The following is a 22,233-nucleotide window of genomic DNA, read 5'->3' on the forward strand; positions in this document are numbered from 1 at the left end:
TATTTTCATTGGAAATCTAGTCTAAGAATTCACAATCATCGGTAAGCAAAAAGATTTATTTATTCTATCTTAAGAACTCGAATATAAGTTTATAACTATAAATGACATTGAAATTTTAAACTCTAATAGAACGTGTGGATCTTAATGTAATATCATATTAAATATGTAGTTTGTCGTTTATCAAACAGACGAGGGGCGGAACAAAGACTTTAAACAACAAAATGTTTAAGAAAAAGTGTAACCGACTAAAAATAAATATTGGTTTAACAGTTATACTAATAAGCTCATAAAGGAGACAAAACCAACAAAAATTCAAAAATCGAAAAATAATGTCAACACTTAGTTGCCTAAGTAGTTGAAAGTGTTAGGATAAACTCCAAAACCTTAGAGATCACATTTGCAAAAGAGATAAAATTCATAGTTATTGAATTTGGGTCATTAAAGGTGTAAATACAAATTTGTCCGACTTTAGGTTCTATGTGGTTGGGTTTTAGTGTTAATCACATCACGATAATTCCCAAATAGCAGTTTTAGCCTTTTAGGCGCCCAATAACACACCCAAAAGGCGCCAAACACAATATCTAGGGGTGTCTATAGGTCCCCCCAAAAAAATTAATTACCATGCAGGCTAGAGGAGTCGAACCCGCGTCAGCCGCAAGGCATTCCCGCCTGCTTACCAACTAAGCTATTGGCTTGCTTTGTAATAAACTAGGTATCTGCTGTATATAAATATTAGGGCATTATGAAAAGTAGGCCCCTTGTGTTTTGGGGGCCCAGTGCGGGCGCCCTGCCCGCACTCCCCCAAACACAGCCCTGCCATTGAAACCTTATTGAAAAATATCAAAAAACTTCGACGGTAAACCTTGACTAAATTTATTGAGAAGAACGAACAAAACTAATTAAAAAACTAGAAAAGAAAATAAAGGAGAAGAAAAAAAAAATAACTATGATTCCGGCGGATGGTAGTCATAGAAGCGGATACCGTCGCCGATTAAGCGGAAGCTAAATAGGATTGAAACTCTACTTGTTAGTCTTTTAGGCTCACATACCATGAAAGATTTAGGTTTTGGGTGAGGGAAACCATATACCTCCATATTTATTTATAATAGAAGAGAATTACAATGGTTGAAAATAAATAACGTAAACATAGAAATAATCTTAATTCTAGTGTATTCATATTATGGAGATATATATATATATATATATATGAGAATATTTCCTTGATTGTATCTTGGGTAGGAATACTTGACTTAAGTACCACTTTTAGCCTTATTAGGAGTTGATGGTGATTTGGTGGTGATGTCAACATCTTCAACCGTTAAAGAAGGAATAAGAAGAGGAAGGAATAGAGAGAAGATAAGACAGATGCAAGTATTTGGTTGTGGGTAAGTTTAAGAAGTGAATTGTTGTCTTCCTGGTTATATTTCTTTATAGATGGAAACGATTCTAGTACACTTTGTGGAACTTACGAGGGAACAAACAGAGAGATTAGATACAGAGAGAGAGAGAAAAAAAGATGAAGATTAGGAGGCAATGTTTGATCTACTCAATCTTTGGACTAAAAGAAGAATATGCCTCCTAAGTCAATGTTTATTGACTAAGTCTTTATGTCTCAGATTATTTTTATTCCCCAAAGCCATGACCTAAATTAACTAGTAGTTTGTTGGTAATGGTGTTATATAACTAAGATTGTCGACAAGAAAAGATAGGTAATGTTACGACAAAAATGAAATTTACCATTAAATTTTTTAAATTGTGTACTTGTTCCTTTTAATCCTTCTGTATCTCACTATTTAAAATCAGTCTACAAAAATATCTCCGATTTGGTATACAGAAGTAAAGTACATAAAATTGATTTTATACTATAGCTCCCCAACAACAATGTCTAGCTCCCCTTACCTAACGCCAAACAGAATATACTCTATGGGTGCTTCTAAAGGCACCGGGCCAAAAGACTGTTAGCATCCGGAAATTTTATTGACTCGGGTCAATCGCCATTGACCTGAGTTATCTATAATCACCGGTTTTTAATGTGGGTGACGTTCGCCTTCGCTTGCTTCTTTTATCTTTTATCCTCTTGCTTATTCTATCTTCTTATGCCATTTATTTTCTTTCATGTTTAAACTTACACCTCTTTTTCTCCTTCAACAGCTCCATTTCTTCTTTTGGCAATTAGTCAAACTAACCGTACCTTCTTCAGCTTTCCTAATCCTCTCACTCACTTGACTCACTCCCTCCCTCATTGTGGTTTTTAAGGAACAAAAGACATCCTGGGTTTCTTCCACTCTTGAACTTGACTTCACTCCTTACTACTTTCTCTGCTCTACCCTCAGTTAGAAACTGGAAGCTTTCATTTTTGGGTTGTGATTAGAGGATTGCTTGTGTTTGGGTGTCAAAGATCATCATGATGAAAAACAACAAACCTTCATTTTTCAAGGTCTTGCTTGCTGATTTCACCAATGAGCTTGTAAGTTCTAACTAGTTTTGTTATTTTGATGTATAGAGAATACCACCTGATTTTAGTGTTAAAGTGAAGCTCGGTAGCTTTCCTTCTCATCATCATCCTATTAAAGAAGAAGAAAGAAGAGGGAGAGAAGAAGAAGAAGTGATCTTCTGTGTCCCATGTTCTGTTTGTGGTACCATGAAGAGACGAATTTCTCATTCCCCCATACTCCCCCACCAACATCAACATCAAGAACAAGATCATCCTCCTATCGTTATTAACAATGATGATGATCAACTCATCTTTTCACGGATTAGCCAATCCGTGAGCATATGAAGAGAAGCGGATTAGCCAATCCGTGAGTATTTGAAAAGTAACGGATTGACTAATCCGCGATTCAATGGAAACAAACGGGTTGGTTCAGTCCGTCTAGTATGTCTTAGAGCAGCATTGTTGTCCGAAATTCTTGTTGTCTTAGGGTTCACTCCCCTTGACCGGTGCATACATATAGTTGGACGGTGCTAATAGAGAAATGAGCAGTTGAGCCTGGTGCTAACAGAAATGGATACTAACAGCATTTTGGCCAAGTGCCTTTAGAAGCACCCTTATATTCGAAGAAGTTATGATGATATTCTCGAGATCAACTAGCAGAAGCAACGGTAGATATTTCCTTTTTGAAAGATTCATATACAAGATTTGTTTTCAAAATGGGAATGATATGATTGATTAATGACGTATTAGCTCACCAAATTATGAGAAGTTTAAGCTGTTAGTCACGTTTGTTGAGAAGTTTGTCGAATTCCATGCTCTTATTATTTGGAAGATTTTAGAGAGAGAGAGAGAAAGAGATGAATTCATTTTCATTGACCTTAGATTTCGATGACTTTGAAAACTCCGAAATCGCCTCGTCTCTGATGAAGATTGTACTATTAAATTCTACCTTAATAAACACATCAACATCTGTTTCTTCATCTTTTTGATTCTTAGATTTCTGAACCCAGAATTTTGTTTACAACAAGAATCACAGATCAGTTTATTACAGGTAAGATATCCCTTTTTGGGTATTCTTTTTTTTTTTTTTTTTTTCATTAAATAGGTCTGAAATTTTAGGGATTTTTATTTGATCCTCTGTTTTTCTTTTTTGGGTAAATTTAGGTTTATTTATTGATATCTGGAACATTAATGGTTGGATCTGCTTAATAAAGTATAATAATTTCTGGGTAGATTTATTTTCATATAATAGGAATTTTATGTTCATTTCTGCTTTTTAGAATATCAAATTCATCATGCTTTGATCTGTCTCAATAACTCTCATATTCTAGGGTTCTTTTTCATTTTGCAGGATACCCAATTAAGGATTTTGGTTGGACATCTATTGTTGCTATATTCCAATTTTTACTACTTGGGAAACTTGGATATTTCATAGGAGACCTAGTTGATATATTTTGGGTTTTTTTTTTCATTTTTCTTATTGATTGAAATTGGGGAAAGAATCATATTAGAGATCTAAAGTTTGATTGAATTCAAAAGCTGTGTGAAGTATAACTAAGATGTCAAAGACACATGATCAGCTAGAAATCAAGTTTCGATTAACCGATGGGTCAGATATTGGTCCCAAAACCTTCCCTGCTGCTACCAGTGTTGCTTCTCTCAAGGAAACAATCCTTTCACAATGGCCTAAAGGTTGGTTGTCTGTCGCCTCTATATTACATCGTTTATATCGGGAAATTATGCAGATTACTTAGTATTTCCATTGCTGATTAGTTAAATCGGATATCTGTCTTTATTTTGTTCTTGTGATGGATTTAGGTGTGTATGGATATGGATGCTTCATATAATTAGTTTACCTTGGTTTAAATTGTTCAATTGCTATCGACTTTATTTACTCCTATTTTTATATTTGAGTTTGTGAATTTGCCTTCATTTGTGCCATTGAACTTGTTATACTGGTAGCTAGGGAAGATGGGTTCTCTCGAAGTTCACTACTTTCTTGGTTAGGAATAGCATCTTTGAAAAGTCTGATCTACTAACAAGCAGCACTAGTCCTTGTCTCTTATCCCGTAGTTTTGGGTCTCTTTTTCGCAATTGGAATGTTACTTATCTCCCTTTGTTTATTATTTCTGCTTCAAATCATACAGTAAATGTTAACATCCAATGCAAAAGAAATTTGGAAGCGACAAAATAGTCACTCTGTTGATGGTTTTGGAAATATGGTGGCATTTTCGCTGTGTGTGAAGATATTCATAACATTATTGTACCTCTTGGGTCATGTTGAAGGCGAAGTATGTAGGTTAACAAATATACAAATGGTGTTACAAAGAGGGATTATACGGTCTCCATGTATCATGTACGTAAACACTTCGTAAAAGTTAACATCGATATTATCGGGTTGTTGGAGACAGACACGCGTGAAACAAGGGTCCTCTTATAGAGAAGTTGACAATTGAAATCAAAGATCAATTCTCAAACTCACTTTGGTTAGGTGATATCAAGTGTATTATCTCCACTGCAACAATTCTCAAACTCACTTTGGTTAGGTGATATCAAGTGTATTATCTCCACTGCAACAAGTAGGGTTCTTCTCTTGGTCGTGGAAAAAAAGTTGATTATCAAAATCAAAGATCATTCTTACTTTGTCTGTGCACGAAACTCTGGCACGTGTGGGTTTGGTTATGATAATTGTTTTCTCCTCCGTTTTATCAATATGCATTTGATTCGCTGTTTTTGTATATTAATCTGCTGTGTTTGGTTACTTTGTCAATTAAGTTAATTATAAGTTTAAGCAGTTCTTGTTCATAAACTAATAGATAAATGATCCTCTGAATCAGAGAAGGCGAATGGACCAAGGACAGCAAAAGATGTGAGGATCATAAGTGCTGGAAGAATATTGGAAAACAATCGAACCCTAGAAGAGTGCAGAAGCCCATTATGTGTTGTTCCCGAAGGTGTTACAACCATGCACGTTATTGTTCAACCTCCTTCAGAGAGAGGAACAGGTAAAAACTCAATGATATTTTCCTCTATTTAATCTATGAATATTGAAGAGAACCGAAGTCAAATAAAATGCTTTTTTTTCATTTTAAAGCAGAGAAGAAGAAAGCATCGAAAGAACCTAAGGAGAACAAATGTGGTTGTGTTATCTTGTGATTAGCATTTTTTGGGGGGAGTAGAAGATTATCGGTCGGTGAGATCTAAAAGCTTATCGTTCTTGCACAATATCTTTTTTCTCTCTTAATTCTCTATATATGATCAACCATTATGTGTTTCATCCTTAGTAGTCTTGGTCACTTGGTGGTTGATTGATGACATAAATGCAGATGCATCCTCCCCATTCGTTTGTCCGAGAAAGTGTTGATTTGTTGTACATCACTATAGATTTGTTTACAGGATTATGCTTTTACTTGTTAAATGTCTTGTGTTTGAATAATTCATTACTTAATCACTTATTGGTAGAAAAAATCATCTCTCTCTCTCTCTCATGTGAAAAAAGATGGGGAAATCCACACTGGCATGAGATATTGAGGAAGCAATGAAAAAATGATCACAATTTACTTATATATAATGCCCCCAATATTTGGAGATTCGTTTCGAACATTTCAATACTCTTGTTGGGTATAACCATTGTCCAAAATATGCCTTTTTCACCACAAGGAGATTTTCGCAGGAACAACGAAGCATAACCATCAGAGGGAAAAAGGGTATGCTTTAGGAGAGTAACCATTCACAAGTCTCTACATTATAGAGAAGTAGAGAACCTATAGGAGAGAGGTCTTACCTATACTTATTCATGCTTTGTACAAAAGCGTTCACCAAGTCAATTGCTACAGACCAATTTGAAGGGAAAATTCATGGTTCCACGGTTTTCCCAAATTATTTCTCATTTGCTATTTGCAGAAGGTCACAATATCTCCCAACTCCTTAAGAAAGTTTGTAGCTACATTTTGGTTTTGGATAACAGAAAGTGTTTAATGCTTTCAAGGTTCACTAATATCTTTCAAAAAGTACATTCAACCTGCTTCCTGAGATTCCCACTCGAATCGTATGGGAGAGAAACAAGGGTTTTTTCTCCTCTCACATGTTCAGTCACTTGGAGAGGGAAACCCTTGTTTCTCTCTTATGCGGGCGGTTCATGTGGGAGTCCAAAGAAGCGGGTTGTGTAACCTTGTTGTACCCACAAATGAGCCAAAAGCTAAAAAAATCTGACAAGAAATGGAACACCATTGAAGCACCTATTCAATACATGTTCAATGCCTTCGTAGTTTTTGGATTGTTAGTCGGGTGAGACAAGATTTTATATCAAATATATAGGGCTATAGTATATCAAAAATTTCCTTGGTTTATGTGTAGTTTTTTCATGCATATTGCCAAACTTTATATTCAAATATTTTATATCAAATATATAGGGCTATAGTATATCAAAAATTTCTTTGGTTTATGTATAGTTTTTTCATGCATATTGCCAAACTTTATATTCAAAATACATAATGTTTTCTACTTAATGTAAAATGGAAACGGAGCTGATTTTGAATTGTAATCAATTCTCAAAGTTAGGAGATATACACATCACATTATGTTTGTCTCATCAAGATCTTAAGTTTAGAGGCAAACTTTCCTCAAATTTGATTCTAGATTAATGAGATATTGGTGATTGAAAATTTGAAAAGATTAGGTTACCCTCACTAGCGTTCAATTATAACAAAGGTTCCGTTAAAATGCGAATCAAATGTTAAAAATGGGGGAACTAAGCCATTATGGATCGTCGTGATCCAACTATGGGTGTTCCACCCACTCAAGAGAAATGATTTAACGGCAGTCACACGGGGCACGTCGGACGTGCTGATAAGCTTCTAGAAGTGCACAAATCTCGCATCTAACGACCATTGTTGTTGTTGATCTTTTTTTTGGAAAGTGACTACGAAAGTCATTAGAATGAGATTTGATACATCAAAGATGTGATAAGCACTGCCGAATTAAATAACGATCATTTCGTCTGTTAAACCGTCGCAACCCTGGTTTCCAAACTTTAATTGCAACTTTATGCTAATGTTTTGTCCCTAATAAGAGTACCTTTTCATATCCAAAACTAAAACAAAGTTTTTTTTTTTTTATTTCTTTTCATTCCGTTTTTCTAAAGGTTAGAGCATTATTAGAACTTCATTCTTGAAGCATTCTAGTATAAGAAATACTGTATATGTTATTTGTGTTTCATAAGTACTTTGGACAAGTCAAGTTTACTTTTCAAGAGGGAGATAAGTCTACACACTAAACTCGTCCTGTTTCGATAGAGACAAGCCTTTACATGTTTGTCAATGGAAAATCATTTTGCATAAAATAACACCACCATACATCTGTCAAAGTGGTCTTAGTCGCATAATATTATTCACCATACGACCACTCAAAATTATTCGTACTCAGCTAATTATAAACAATATCAACAACAAAATTTATGATTATTAACATCCACGGTGAAATCGAAAGAATCTGAAGCCATCACTGTGTCACCAAGCCCCAAAAGTTATCGATTCTGTCTGAGTTTTGTTACCAAGACTCAAGCCCAACTGATACAAGGTTTTGTTCTTAATATTGACATCTTATAGGCTTTTAGTATAACTCAAACAATACAGACTGTTTCTTCACTGATGCTAGTTAAAGCTGAATCATAAGTTAGTGGTGAAGAAAGAACAAAGGTATATGAATTCATGGTATCTAAATAATCAACTGTCATAAAATTCTGAAATTCACAAGTTGTAACACTGATACTTACCTGAAACAAAATTCTGAAAATAAAAAGCTGCAACAAACATACATGATCTCTTACTCAATTTTTTGTTTTTTGCTAAGACTCTGTCTGCGGACAAACTAGGCATCTTCATGAAGATGACTTCTTTCGATTTACGATGTTAAATCTGATTCAGTCCTCTAGAACCTACAGTACTATACCCTCGGCATCCTATTCTCACACACAACACAGAGAGGGAGTTGAGACCTATGATCAGAAGTAGGATGGTGAAGGCACTTGGCATCTACAATAAGAAACAGAAGACATTGTAGACGGGAAAGGGAAGTCGTCAAATTACACCATCAATGGTGTCATGTGGTGGGCTCCTTCGAAGAACTTTAGAAGGTTTAATTATATACCACAAGGAATCAGTAGCAGTTTTAAGTGGTGATTTCTCTCACCAACCAGTCCAGACTAGGATATGCAAAGTACAGTATGAGAAAGGATGGGAGTGCAAAGACCAGAGTGATGATTATGTACAGGAGTAATATCGCAGCACAAGCAGGTATAGCATAAATCACGATCAGAAGGAATATGACTACTAATGGGAATTTGGCAGTCAGGTGAACAAAGAAAAAGAGGGACTTTCTCAAGGAAGCATGAAGAGTTTCTAGGTTAAGGAAATTAGCTGCGAGGGCTGTATTATCATGGTTGTGGCCTGAATGTTCTTGGTTATGTAAGCATTGGGATCTCCGGAAATTACTATTGTTACCTTGGATTCTATTCGTTGGCCAAACTGATTGAGTTTGATTATCCCCGGAATATGTGGAGTGGGAGTTCACCCTATCACCGTTCATGCTCTCGACCATCCAAAGGAGGAAGAAGTTCTTGCGAGGAAATTTAAGATTTCCCTTGTAAATCCACCGCAAGGATAGCATATGACACCACGGGCAGGAAATGAATAGAGGTAATTGTATCGGTAGAGCAGGAAATTTCACGACTGCCCATTGGAGGCCCAAGACACAATTCTTGCAGAGGGTATGGCCACACCATAAGACATATGGCACATTCTCTACGATGTTGAAGGATTCACAGCATATTTGGCATTCTAATCCTTCCTCTCTGCTGTTTCTTGAGGAAACCTCATCATCATCTGAACTTTCTGAACCAGCTTCATTTACCTTGGGCTTGGGAGTGTCGTTCTTCAGGCCCATAGTTCCAGCTATGGCATTAGAAGCGAAGCTCCACATCGTGAAAGTGACAGGTTTGTGCTCATGAAACAGACATTAGTAGGAAATTGCGTCTGCTGTCGACATATCTGAGCTTCGAAAATGTGGTGGCAAGTAAATTACTCCATTCTCTGATGTCAAATTTGAAAGCGAAATCACATATCAAACAAGCAAAACGACAATAAGTTCATATGGAGCAATGTAGCATGAGTCGTGATCCTAGATTCCTATTTCCTAAACATAATGAAAGATAAATATGATACAGTATACGCACAATCCATATTGCTCACAAATAGACAAGGTTCATATCATACATATGCTTCTCATTTCCCTAACTGGAGACCAATCTTACTATTCATTCCATTCAAGAGTGGGATTTTTTAAGATTAATATGGCATAGTGGCAGTTTTTGGAATTTCGGTAGTGTGTCAAATTGGCATTGTAATTTGTAATAGTTCGACTATAAATAAATAAATAAGGATCGAGTAAGAACAACAAAATTATGCGGTTGCCGAAAATCCGATTACTTTTCATTAGGAGTTCCACTATAAAGCCTGCTACTTTCTAATGATTCCAGACAATCCATCCATGACCCCATAAACAACATTCTAACTTAAACATCAAGAAGGCACTAATACCACATGTAAAAAAAAGAATCAAAAGCTAAGAACATTAGCAAATCTAGGGCAAAAGGAATAAAAAAGGTCGCCATCATCCAAACGAGAACTAATTAAGGAGTAACTATTGTTACCCAGAATTTAATTTAATCCCAATGCAAAAGAATGATCCTTTAACCAAACAATGCTTATATTATTCAATAACCAAAATAAACAAATAACTGGACATGCACCTTTAACCCAATAACAAACCCTAGAATACTGATACTCTGCAAATATAAACCCACCTAAAAGTCATGAAAAGAATCACCCGTCGATCAAAAAATTCCAAAAATTGGGAAAGTCGCAAGAAACTTATTTCTAAATCCTGAACTTAGAGAAGAAATAATATCAAAGAGCAATGTAGCAGAACTTAATGTAGATCTAGAGATTTCAAACATAAATCAATGAAATATAATGCAAAAAAAATGCAAGTTTTTGGGAGATCACGAAAGATAAGCTTAACTAGAAAGAGGAATCAAAATCGATTAGAAAAATTACCGAATTTAGGTCGCGGATATGAAGATTGGGGGAATGGAAATGACCCAGATGAGATGAACAGAGAAAGAATCTCTCTTCTCCTCCTCTTTTCCCTCTCTCTCTCCTCTCTCTCTCTCTCTCTCTCTCTCTCCTTGCTGCTACTTGTACTTGACAAGAGGCCAAATGCATCTTGGCCACACGTGATGAGAAAGAACCGATTGCTGGATCCTACGTGTGGGAATGGGTCCACGTGGGCGGGAGACGGATATTAACTCAACCGGACCGGCGGAACAGGCACAAGTCATAAGTGTCCACTCGGACATCCGGACAAACGGGCGGACATTTCGGAGTTTTTCCATCAAAGTGTCCGTCCGTGACCGTTTTGATAGTCGGACAAATCGAGTATCGGTCGTCGGACATCGGTCAATAGTGAACAAATAAAGAAATTTTTATTTGAAATTAAACTCTTTAGTAGCCAAATACAACTTTCTAAACTCTCACTTTACAATTCCAAAAAAGTAAATGAATACAGTACAAAATTAAAAGATAATCATAGAGATTTCTTATGGATTACTATCGGTTTTGGTCTTCTTCTCATGGATTATGATCGGTGTATTTTGGATTCTTGGGTTACTAATGAGATATTGAAATTTAGGAGAAGTGAGAGACTAGAGAAGTAGACAGGTGAAGACAAGATTAAGAAAAATGATTTCTAGGCTTATATATTTTTATTCTTAAAATCTAACGGTGACAGCTAACCCTACAAATCTGAAGGCTCAAAATCAATGATATAGAGGGGCGAGTACAACGGGTAGGATAAATGGACGGGTTCTGTCGGACGGACTATATAAGCGGGTGCACTCGGTCGGATCACCGGATAAGGTTTTGTGCACGCGTCCGTCCGTTTAAGCTCTTTCGGTGGGGCGGGTACAAACTGATTCGGACATCGAACGGTCACAGACCCTTCGGACTCGGACGCCCGTATAAATAAAACTTACATTAGAATCATCTAATAAAACGAAGGGCATTTGATTCATACAGTCAGATCTGAAATCTAAATGAAAAACAACCTCTTACTATTTATTCAGAATGAAATGATTTGGGTGTAGAAGATTGAGACAGCTTAAACAAATCCTATTACTATAATTGAGGACTGAGGTCTATTGAAAGGGGACAAAAAAAAAGTACTCTTTTCATTGATACATTCAATCTGAAACTTAGGGTTTTGAATCTTGTTCCCCGATTCGTCGATCTGCTAAATTTCCCTCTCTTTCATCTCGAATATATCATCGGATTAAGCTTCCCCAGTACCTAATTTACGCCTCAGGTAAAATCTCCATTCCGAATAGGTAGATAGATATCTTGTGATTTTCTTCTTTTAGTAATTATGATTCTGGAGAAGTGTTTGTCTTAAAGCTAAATTGGATCAATTGCGAAAGTTTCCTCAATTGTGGAAGAATTTATGTCATGATTTTAATGGTAAAATGTGAAGCTTCCTTTAATTGTTAGGGTTTCACAGAGATAATCTCATAATCATTTTGGATTGTGGTTTGAGACTTCGAATTGTAGCTTGAGACATTTAAATTTTTTTTTATTTTCTAGGCAAAGGAAGATAGGAATTAAGGATTACTATTTTAATTGTTGAGGTTCAAAAATTTTAAATTCAGCTGAAGTATTTCGATTTTGGGTTAAGCAAGAGGAGATGGGAATCCATGGATTACTGCATTAGGTTTGGAGAAGTTCGATAAGAAGAAGATCGAAAGATTTGGTTTGGGGGTTGGGAAAATGTACAGGAGCATTCCTTCTGATAGTACCAGGGTAGGGTTACCTACTGATAGTGGAGAGCATGTGGTGAAACTTGATCAAGTTCCGCGTTGGAGTGATGCGGATTATAGGTCTTCTTTGGCACTCGAAGATCCCAGCTTGTACTCTTTAGATCCCCTTGCTTCTTCTTCAGATGCAGAAAGTGGAGGCAATGGGATATCATCGAGGTTTCCTGTTCATCATGAAGTTAATGCAAAGATTTATCTATGGCGAGGAGACCCATGGAATCTTGAAGTTGATGCTGTTGTTAACTCTACTAATGAGGTAAGCAAAATCACCCCCTAGATATTCTTTGCAGTATGTTTTCAGAAGTCCTTTTTTTTGTTCTGAGTTTGATCGGTCTTTTGTAAGGGTTTGACGTTCTTCACTACTACTTCTCTCACTTAAGTTCAGATATCTTTTCCTACAAGCAGATTTTAGCAACCTTCTAATTTAAAGTTTTCTGGATTATCAGTCTCATTTGTTGAAAGGGTGTTACAGAATTTGGATGAAGCGCACTGCAGTCCTGGTTTGCATGCTGCAGCTGGTCCTGGTCTGGCTGAAGAATGTGCGACATTGGTAATTTGCTTATAAATTTGTGATATTTACTATTTTTTTGAAATCAACTGTTTCAATGCAAGTCCATCTTGATTCAGCAACTAGTAGTTAGTCCAAGGACATTGTATTGGTTAAGGAACCTCATGAGTCTAGCTGAAGGACATGCTCAGTGCTCACAAAGTTATCTGAAGCTATCAAGCTGCAAATTGTTTTCGGAAGTAATTTTCGTAATTTGAAACAAGAGGTTTTACCACTACACAGATACAAACATTATGTTATTCGGTTATCAAATGCGACCCCTTTTGAAAGTTTTGGATAGAGGAATTTATGTAATAGTGTTACCTTCTCTTTCGACATTGCTGTTGATTCTTCACTACAGCTTTTGTTGTAGGGAGATTCTGGGGTATAAATTTATGGGTAAGCTGAGGAGCCACCTCTGCTGTGTATGGTAAAGAGATGAACCAAAATGGTGGAAACCACATGCAAGTATTCTTTCACAATTTAGATACACTTGTACAGCTCACTAAGATGATATATTGGTGGACTTTGTGAGAATAATCTTCAGGCTTCTTACAAACCCTATAACAATTTCAAATGTGAACCAAAAGCTATATGCCATTGTGATAGTGATTGATCGTTTGATATTATCTGATCCTCACTAGTTTCACAGTGGAAAGAATTTTATAATGATCTTTTAGTTGGATTATCCACATTAAAAACCCCAATTATTTCATTTCCGTGGTATACCAACTTTCAAAATTGTCTTCATTAAAACTCTAGTCATATAGGAAAAAATTAGCACACAGCAATATAGGAATACGTTAGCAGTAAGAAATCAAATCATAATGTAATATAGAACTCCTTTTCCTAGTCTCCTAGAATGGGAGGCTATGTTGCTTGGTATGCAACATTTGTGGCGAAGTTGCTTAACTAGGTTAGATAATGACTTATTTCAGGATTTTGAAACTTTCTGGGTTGGTAGTAGAATCTTTTCATTTAAACTGGTTTGGCATGTATTGATTTCCTTACAGGGTGGATGCCGGACGGGCATGGCAAAAATTACCAATGCATATGACCTTCCTGCCCGGTATGTTTACTGTCTGGTTTCAAACTTTCTGCTCTTTCACTTATAACTTTTGAATTTCTCCTCTTCCACTTACGAGCCTGACAATATTTTCAATAACGATGACACAATTTTATATATAAAAAGCTCGAAGGCCAATATTGTATAAGAAAAAGAGAAAATATGGAAAATAAGCTCTATTATATACAATTGCAATGAGAAATCATCGCTGTCGTAGTTATTTCGCCCAATGTAATAACTTCTGATTTCTTAGTTGCTATTGTCAGTGTTAGATATGGATAAGTGTATCAATTCCTATCTGGTGGTTTTGAAAAAGTAATTTTCTTGTGTCTTTTTTTTTGTTTTGCATTTATAATTTTCTAGTGTCTATAAATCAAATAGTTGTATTTATGTTGCAGTCACGGCCTTTATTCATCATACACGATTATCACAATGTGCTAGTTAATTTGTTTCTTTTCTTCTTGAAGCAAAAAAGTAGCGCTCTTATGTAAGTTGGTAAACATGGATATATTTCTTATATGGAATATCATTTGCCCGGTGATCTATCAGGAGGGTTATACACACAGTGGGTCCTAAGTATGCAGTCAAATATCACACGGCAGCAGAGAATGCTCTTAGTCACTCCTATCGCTCTTGTCTCGAGCTTCTTATTGAGAACGATCTTCAGAGGTTGGTATTCTGTCAATGTTAATCATGGTATTTATGTTATAGCTTGCATTCTGTGGAAATAGAATAAATTTTTTTGGCAACTTGGATGCAGCATTGCCCTTGGTTGTATCTATAAGGAGGCTAAAAATTATCCTCGCGAACCTGCTGCTCATGTAGCTATAAGTAAGACATCTACTTACAAGTTCTTGCATTATTATTGTTTAGTTCTTGGAAGGTTATTCGGGTTCACTGAGTATTTATTTGCATTAATGTGTATTGTTTTACTCAGTATGCCTTTCCTGCAAATTTATGAATGTAATCACTCCTACACTTTTCATCCCTCATTGTAATGAACAGGAACGATTCGACGATTTCTGGAGAAGCAGAAAAATAAAATCACTGCTGTTGTTTTCTGTACTACGACCGCATCTGATACGGAGATATATAAAAGGTATACCTGCATGCTAAATTTCTCTTTCCTAGTTATATAGAATTGTCATTTCTTTACGTTCCTTTATATTCTACTTTGCAGACTACTTCCTCTTTACTTCCCTCGGGATAAACAAGAGGAGGAGATTGCAGTGTCAAAACTTCCCGCTGATGTTGGGGATGAGAATGGCGAAACAATTATCTACGAACGCAAAATCAGAATAAAACCTTTGCCAGCCATTAGAATGACTGCTCCTACAACTCCCACTGCAACAGTAGATCTTCCTGTCAGTGATGTTGGAATGAGAGTAAGACGGTGAGCGAACTTGTAAGATACCATAATTCAGTTTCTGTTTGTATTACTTGTGTGGTCAGAGATGGCACACATGCATGTTCACCAAATAACAGGTACCCTATCTTACTCCGATTAAGGAATGCCGAGGTGGGTGGTTCAAGGGACTTCTGAAGAGCTCTTGTGGCTTCAATTAAACGAAAGAAGTCATTAGTCACTTATGTTATATATGCCTCACTGCTTCTTATATCTTTTGTTCATGCTCCTGCTTTATTGGCGCATCTGACCCACTTTTTCTCTCCTGATTTTGATGTCTAGACATCAATTATTTTAATTTTTTGAGAAATAAGTTGGTCATTTTTTAACTATATTAGTATATTATATACAATTCCTTACTATTCCACATTCAGTTCCTTGAGAAACAGACATGAACATCTTCGTGTGTGTGAAGTATGCACTTGCTTTATCTCCCGCTGTTTGCTTCTTTTGTATGTTGACTTCACTGGATGACTGCTATCTTAACAGCAGTTCTTCCTTCCTGGACACCTATCTGGATCCCGCATTCATGTCCATAATTAGGGATCCTGATGAAAGGCATAAGGAGCAGCGAGAGAAAGCAGCTCAAGCAAATAGTGGTTTTAATTGTGCTAAATTTCTTGGATTTGGTGATCTTGGTGGCCCTCCATTATCCGCGGCTGAGGAATACTCACTTCATTCTAGATATCTCGCCAAAGCAAATTCTCTTAATCTGTCTGAAATTGCAGAAATGAGAATAGTGTAAGTAAATCTACCCCAAAATTATGTCGAAATCCTGTCATGTGTATACTATAAAATGTGAATACAAATCGTAGTTCTTATTTTCGTGTTTCTGGGTTTATTTATGGAAGTCCTGAAAGAAATACTTTGTTTGTTATACATAGAATGTGTTGGTACTTTTAATGCTATGCATCTGCAAAATGGTGGCACCCACAAAATTTTCCAATTATTTTGTAATATAATGAAACCTAGCGTGATTGGTTTCATATTTTTATGCATGAAACAATTCTTTAATTCGATATTCTGTTGCTATATCAGTTATCGTGGGGGTATAGATAGTGAAGGGCGTCCTGTTATGGTGGTTGTGGGAGCTCATTTTCTACTGAGATGTCTCGATCTGGAGCGTTTCGTGCTTCATGTTGTAAAGGTACACATCATCAGTTTCTCCATGCAAGATTTGTTAACTGATCTCTAGCTGTTTCTGATATCTTCTTGCTTATTGTTCTTTGCTTCTATAGCTTCCCCATATTAACTAAAAACTTCGCGCATAATCTTCATTTCAGGAGTTTGAGCCTTTGATTCAAAAACCTTATTCTATTGTCTACTTTCACTCAGCGGCATCTTTGCAGTCGTAAGTATGTAGGATTTAACTTGCATGAATGAAAGCAGACTAATTTTGATAATAAACCCTTGTCCCATTCTTCTGTTACAATTTTATTTTCTCCTCCACCTTTTACGCCCGGTGTAACGACATCTTGATTGACAAAGAAACTAGGGTATTTGGTCTCTCTTCCAACTATAATCTGTAATGTAGTACAATATCGTGGACCCGTTTATTCAGTTGACTAATTTATTGTGTACATAGTATATGGAATATCATATTTTATGATTAGACATCTGTAATGTAAGTATGTAACTTTATATGTTTATTATATCGGCTCATCATTCGCCTTCATCTCCCCGCCACTCCTTGTAGAGTAGTTTAAATTTCTTCTATACTCCTCGCTTTCCACCCTAATTCCAAACTATTTTATTCTCTCCTTGTAATTAGTTAATAAATTATCTCTAGGAACCTTCCAGCGTGCATTTTTTTCTTCAATGATGGTAGTTTTGAAGGTGTCATCCTGACTTTTTTGCCTATCAATTTGGAATATGTACTAAACAGTCAGCCAGATTTGGGATGGATGAAGCGGTTACAACAAGTACTTGGCCGAAAACACCAGCGTAACCTGCACGTATGCATACTAAATTATACGCTGCTATTAGTATTTGCAAGATTAAAAATTGTATTCTTATACTCGAAATAATTGATTTTAATCTTTACTCGAACAGGCAATACATATTCTTCATCCAACATTTGGGCTAAAAGCTGCCGTTCTTGCTCTTCAATTGTTTGTAGATGGTGAGGTATGTTAAATAATCTCAGTTTAAGTGTTCCTGGGAATCCTGACTTCTTTCAGTTCTTCCATCCAATTCCTTTGAATCATTGTCAGTCTGAAAAGTTATTTAACTCCAAAAAACACCATTTTTGTTGTCTCTAGGTGTGGAAGAAGGTTTCTTATGTCGATAGGCTTCTGCAGCTATTCAAATATGTTCCTCGTGAGCAGTTATCGATCCCTGATTTCGTGTTCCAGTTGAGTTTCCGATTCTTCTCTCTTGTATTTTTCGTTTATACAATTCGCCTAAATCGTTCATACACACACACGTGCACACTTACACACACACATACTGTATAACTAGATTTGAAGTATCAGGCTGATACCATTACGGGTTTAGGGTTTTGATAGCCAATGGGTTTATGCTCTACAGGCATGATCTAGAAGTAAATGGAGGGAAAGGTTTGATTGTTGATCCGAGAACAAAATATGTATATCAACGGCCACAGGAGCAGTGAGATTTGCAACCTCTCCAGTTTCCGTCAAATAAGTTTCACTATATTTACGTGTCTTCATGTATACTTTTTTTTCCGTTTCCTTCTCCGAGGGTTGGTGATGGGTGGTGTATTTGATTCTTTTGTGTACAGACACTGAAATTTACGATTGCCATTTTTTTTCTCTTTCCTTTTCGAAAATCTGGAAAATAAAATTATTATAAGTTGGGAAGTTCTGAAATCTGTATCTATACTGATGTTAAGTGGGAGAGCAACCTTGCCAATAGTGTTATTTGAAGTCTTTACTCTGAAGTTGATGACCTTGCTTTTAGGGAAGTAAAAAGATCAAATTTTTGCACAATAATGCAGATTTATGAATTTTGGTTTTAACTAACTTTCACCAGTCCTCTCACAGGGTATGATCATATTCTGTATTTAGGCGTGTTCATTGCTATAACCAAGACTTAATTTCTACAAGGTAAAATTGAGACCATACAAGTCCCAAGCTGGTAGGTTTAAAACATCCTCAAGTGTTTGAGATTCTTTGAGGCATAAAGACTTCAACCAATTAGATTTGATCCAGGAAAAAACCTCCATCTTCCTCTCATTATCTTCGATGAAAATGTTCTGTAAAATGAAAATAACAAAAAAAGATTCATTGGAAAATGGACATTCATTGATAGAAAGAACAAAAAAAAAAATGAGAGAAAGGCCGAGAGGTAGAGTTTGGAGAGAGGAAAAAAACATAACTTACAAGATGAGGCTTGTATTTAACAAATATTCGGTCCAAGTAAAAAAAACAACCAAATTTTAACTGAGAAAAAGAGAATTCTAGATACGAAATCTGAACTGAGTCTCAATTCAAATATCAGATGATTTTTTTTGTCAGTGTTTTGGGGAAATAAGCAAAATTTCTAGGGCGATAGGTTTTGGGTGGGAATAATTTTTTTTGTTTCCTCCAAACATCACCCTTTCAATTTTTTATTCCTCTCACCTCAACTAGAACTCTGACGACCTCCACCGGATCCCGGCGACTTCCACCTTAACGTCGGCGATCACCATCAACAGAGTTCTCTCTTCTCTCTCTCCTCTTATCCTCTCTCCCTTTCTCATTATTCTCACGAAAGTTTCGGCGAAAGGAATCTCCCTTCGCCGAAAACTCGTCTAGATCTAGTTCTTCATCTAGTTTCCAGACGAAGGCTTCCGGCGCCGGAACTTTAACAAAGAAAGAAAGAGAAAAAAAGAAGGGAGGGGGGAAAGAAGAGAGAAAGAGAGAGATGCAGATAGATGAGAGAAGAGAAGAGAGAGGGAGAAAGAGAAAACAAAGAAGAGAGAGAGTGAGAAACGGCCATTTCCGGTCGACACCTTCATTCCGGCGACTTGAGGGGGAGTGTTTGGTTTTATTTTTTAGGTTTTCCACCTTCTTCCCTGAAAACTCTTCTGCTTTCCCCAAAACGATGGCTTTTTTTTTCATTGAATAAAATTTGAAATATCTAATGAATGGACTGTCTGAATGAACTAAATAAATACCACTCATTTCCGTCTTTAGACGGAGTTTGAAATGAGAGCCCAACATCTACAAACACATTTCTAACAGACCAGATTTAAGATTAAAATAAAACATACTAAATTGTGAAACGATTCAAGCAATTCAGATTCAGTTTAACTAATTCAGATTCAGTTTAACTAATTCAGATTCAAGCACAATAAAAACACAAATAAGAAAAGTACGGCTGAATATAAGCAAAAAACAATGTATCTTAAGAAGAAAGGAGAAACTACTAAAACAGTGTCTCATAAACTTAGGAGAGATGTATTAATTAATATCAAGAAAGATAAACCGCTACATCCTCTTTATAAACAAACTATGACCACTCAAATAAGTTGGGACCTTGCACCAACTTCTCCTAAAGCTTTCAGAGAAACAAAGCTTCCAGCGTAAGGGTGTGCGTCATGAAACGGCAAACACATATCAAGCTGCTTTAAGTTTCCAGACTCCGGGTCATACAACAAGACATTATCAAAAACTTTCTGTACCAGAATTTTTCCCTGTTTCGTAAGCACGAAAGGCACATAAAAATGGCAGTGTGGAGCCCAATTGTTTCCCCAAGTTATCCTGAATCCGATCTTCCATTCATTGTTCTTGCCCAGTGACCATATTCTTGTACTACGATATTGCTGATTATCAACTAAACACAAATCACCTCCCAATACCTTAAGTTGACAGAGATATAATTCCTGAAGTAATACAGAAGGTGGCAAAGGAATCAATTTGAACGTCTCATCTGCCAAATCAAAGGAAACAACATTGCCATTCCTGTCAAGCCAATAGAGACCTCCGTTCGCAAAGATACCTGACGAATAACTATATGATATCGAACACTTGATTTCTCCTTTATTTCTCCACCCACTCTCACTGCCAAGAGTATAAACTTGACTCCGTCCAACTAAGGGAGTATAAATTTGATTCCGTCCAACTAAGGGTTCGCCGATGTCGTAGTAGATCATAACAACCTTATACTCGTTTCTAGGAGGATGATAACCAAATCCGTAAGCTACTCTATCGACACTCGAGTTACCATTATTAAAATCGATGGTGTATCTTGGAAGATTGACATATTCCCCTGTAATTGGATTATAGATGTTTATAGGACATCGACTTTGCGTATTGTATTTGGATTGAATTTGAGTAAAACAAATCAAACCGTTGCATGAACCAACAATGCAGTGAAAACGCATGTCATGCGGATGGTGACAGTTGATGTTTGTAATTCTCTTATAAGAGAGTTTTTCATTATTCTCTTCATACTTTACATAGTAAAGTCGATTAGTAATTCCTTCCTTTATATTAGTTCGGACAATGAAACCCACCTCGGCAGAAGTAGAATTTTTGTTGTGATCCAATAATTGGCGATGCATGTGTGCATAAGCAAAAGGAGCAGTAAGAAGAAGATTTCGCAATGTTTTGCATACTCGTCTGCACTCTAAGATTGATTCTAGAGGTAAGCGAGAAAGTATGTCTATCAGGACATCTTCTGGGAAAAGATCAAAGCTCTTCATCGACCTGAATAAATGAAAAATTCTGAAGACATTAATTTGTTATAGCTACTAACCTACTCACACATTCTTCGACAATATTTAACTTAACAACTTCTACTACTTTTCTAAAAAAAGTGTGTTTGTTTATGTATATATATCATTGATCTGTCTCAGTGTCTCCTTCAATTGTGCAGTAACACCTTCACGTTTTTGAGATGCACAAAGATCGAATTACTGGATTCAAAATCGGGTTCTAGCGTTCTTAAACCCTATAGCAGAATGAAATCTTTGGTTAAACAAAATTTAAGGAAGTTTTGCTACTAGAATCCTCCCATCTTTCAATTCAACCAAACTTTGATATTTCCAACAGAGTTTGTCTAACAACCATATCAATCACTATATCAAAAAACCATATGTTTGTGCAATTAGGGTTTTCCAACTCATTTCTAATCTCTGAGCTTAACATGAATACTAATAGGGATCAGTTGGGCATTTATACAAACACAAGTACAATCTTTTGTTCTAGCTATGGAACCCAATTCAAGTGAAAAAATAGATATAAAGAAAATCACAGATGAGAGAGAGAGAGACTAATAACAATGTAGTAATAATTTCAAAGAGTAAAATGAAAAAACCCTAACTACCCAAACCATAAAAATGTAGAGTTAGAAAAACTTACAGCATAATCTGCAGTTTGCAGCAAAAAATAATTACGTCGGAACTTCACTTTCTTGCTGATTAAGGAATCAAGAAAGGAGGAATCAGAAGAGAGAGAGAGAGAGAGAGAGAGAGAGAGAGAGAGAGAGAGAGGGAGGAATTACAGGTAGAAGACGAAAGAGAAGGAGAAATCTATGAGCGGGTCAATGACTCGACGAGTTAATAGGAATCAAGAATGTATTCGTATATTCATTTATTAGGTTTTAATTCTCTCTTTTTTATATTAACTTACATTGTTAATCCCCTTAAGTTTCCAAAATCTGATCAAACCCCCTTGCTTAGCCCTCAACCCTCAATGTTTGACTAGTTTCAATTTTTGCAACCCTAACTAACAGAATTGTACTTCTGTTAAGAATTTTTTTTCTACTTTTAGTCCTATTTCATTCCAAGGAAAATTTTGATAGAAGAAGAGAAGTAATCTAACTCTCTAGATTAGAGATTTTTTTTTTGTTGAGAAGAACCTAAACTGTAGGTAACATTTATCTAGTGGTTTTAATTTCGACGAAACCA

The 22,233-nt window shown here is 36.2% G+C and overlaps 4 protein-coding genes across 14 annotated transcripts; 2 read left to right on the top strand and 2 right to left on the bottom strand.

Annotated features, from left to right (window-relative positions):
• The first annotated feature begins 3,045 nt into the window (after nt 1–3,045).
• Nucleotides 3,046–5,998, top strand: LOC147566615 (membrane-anchored ubiquitin-fold protein 1-like). 4 transcript variants are annotated; one of them, XM_086653107.1, is made up of 4 exons: nt 3,046–3,485; nt 3,786–4,126; nt 5,272–5,439; nt 5,529–5,998. In XM_086653107.1, exons 2-4 carry the CDS (start codon nt 3,994–3,996, stop codon nt 5,588–5,590), a joined length of 363 nt encoding a protein of 120 aa, XP_086509233.1. In that variant the 5' UTR covers nt 3,046–3,485; nt 3,786–3,993; the 3' UTR covers nt 5,591–5,998. The 4 variants fall into 4 exon arrangements, with proteins under 4 accessions (XP_086509233.1, XP_086509235.1, XP_086509234.1 ...); XM_086653109.1 differs by having other exon boundaries at nt 3,050–3,485; nt 5,532–5,998; XM_086653108.1 differs by having other exon boundaries at nt 3,237–3,485; nt 3,766–4,126.
• Nucleotides 5,999–8,114: 2,116 nt separating this feature from the next.
• On the bottom strand, nt 8,115–10,686 carry LOC147566616 (uncharacterized). Its single transcript, XM_086653111.1, has 2 exons — nt 10,549–10,686; nt 8,115–9,522 (listed from the first exon to the last, which is right to left on the bottom strand). The coding sequence occupies exon 2, from the start codon at nt 9,410–9,412 to the stop codon at nt 8,603–8,605; it is 810 nt and encodes a 269-aa protein (XP_086509237.1). The 5' UTR covers nt 9,413–9,522; nt 10,549–10,686; the 3' UTR covers nt 8,115–8,602.
• Nucleotides 10,687–11,514: 828 nt separating this feature from the next.
• Nucleotides 11,515–18,279, top strand: LOC147566617 (uncharacterized). Of its 8 annotated transcripts, none has more exons than XM_086653113.1 (15): nt 11,515–11,854; nt 12,130–12,615; nt 12,832–12,909; nt 13,920–13,975; nt 14,522–14,641; nt 14,733–14,803; nt 14,978–15,071; nt 15,153–15,365; nt 15,867–16,118; nt 16,416–16,524; nt 16,661–16,728; nt 17,263–17,332; nt 17,430–17,504; nt 17,639–17,730; nt 17,907–18,279. In XM_086653113.1, exons 2-15 carry the CDS (start codon nt 12,313–12,315, stop codon nt 17,989–17,991), a joined length of 1,686 nt encoding a protein of 561 aa, XP_086509239.1. In that variant the 5' UTR covers nt 11,515–11,854; nt 12,130–12,312; the 3' UTR covers nt 17,992–18,279. The 8 variants fall into 8 exon arrangements, with proteins under 8 accessions (XP_086509239.1, XP_086509243.1, XP_086509241.1 ...); XM_086653117.1 differs by having other exon boundaries at nt 15,870–16,118; XM_086653115.1 differs by having other exon boundaries at nt 12,195–12,615.
• A 1,410-nt stretch (nt 18,280–19,689) lies between these two features.
• On the bottom strand, nt 19,690–22,056 carry LOC147566618 (F-box protein At3g07870-like). Its single transcript, XM_086653120.1, has 2 exons — nt 21,686–22,056; nt 19,690–21,031 (listed from the first exon to the last, which is right to left on the bottom strand). Exons 1-2 carry the CDS (start codon nt 21,688–21,690, stop codon nt 19,843–19,845), a joined length of 1,194 nt encoding a protein of 397 aa, XP_086509246.1. The 5' UTR covers nt 21,691–22,056; the 3' UTR covers nt 19,690–19,842.
• Between the last annotated feature and the right edge of the window lie 177 nt (nt 22,057–22,233).

This window comes from Eschscholzia californica, unplaced genomic scaffold, assembly GCF_041429995.1.
Source record: "Eschscholzia californica isolate CP2 unplaced genomic scaffold, dmEscCali1.0.p SCAF_1, whole genome shotgun sequence".
Taxonomy (NCBI): Eukaryota; Viridiplantae; Streptophyta; class Magnoliopsida; order Ranunculales; family Papaveraceae; genus Eschscholzia; species Eschscholzia californica.

What these genes read in the sequence shown, in the direction of transcription:
- LOC147566615 (XM_086653107.1), top strand. Translation starts at nt 3,994, where the DNA reads ATGTCAAAGACACATGATCAGCTAGAAATCAAGTTTCGATTAACCGAT. An exon ending in CCTTTCACAATGGCCTAAAG is followed by an intron (nt 4,127 to 5,271) that starts GTTGGTTGTCTG and finishes CCTCTGAATCAG; the next exon opens with AGAAGGCGAATGGACCAAGG. An exon ending in TCCTTCAGAGAGAGGAACAG is followed by an intron (nt 5,440 to 5,528) that starts GTAAAAACTCAA and finishes TTCATTTTAAAG; the next exon opens with CAGAGAAGAAGAAAGCATCG.
- LOC147566616 (XM_086653111.1), bottom strand. Translation starts at nt 9,412, where the DNA reads ATGTGGAGCTTCGCTTCTAATGCCATAGCTGGAACTATGGGCCTGAAG.
- LOC147566617 (XM_086653113.1), top strand. Translation starts at nt 12,313, where the DNA reads ATGTACAGGAGCATTCCTTCTGATAGTACCAGGGTAGGGTTACCTACT. An exon ending in GTTGGAATGAGAGTAAGACG is followed by an intron (nt 15,366 to 15,866) that starts GTGAGCGAACTT and finishes CTATCTTAACAG; the next exon opens with CAGTTCTTCCTTCCTGGACA. An exon ending in TCGTGCTTCATGTTGTAAAG is followed by an intron (nt 16,525 to 16,660) that starts GTACACATCATC and finishes TCTTCATTTCAG; the next exon opens with GAGTTTGAGCCTTTGATTCA.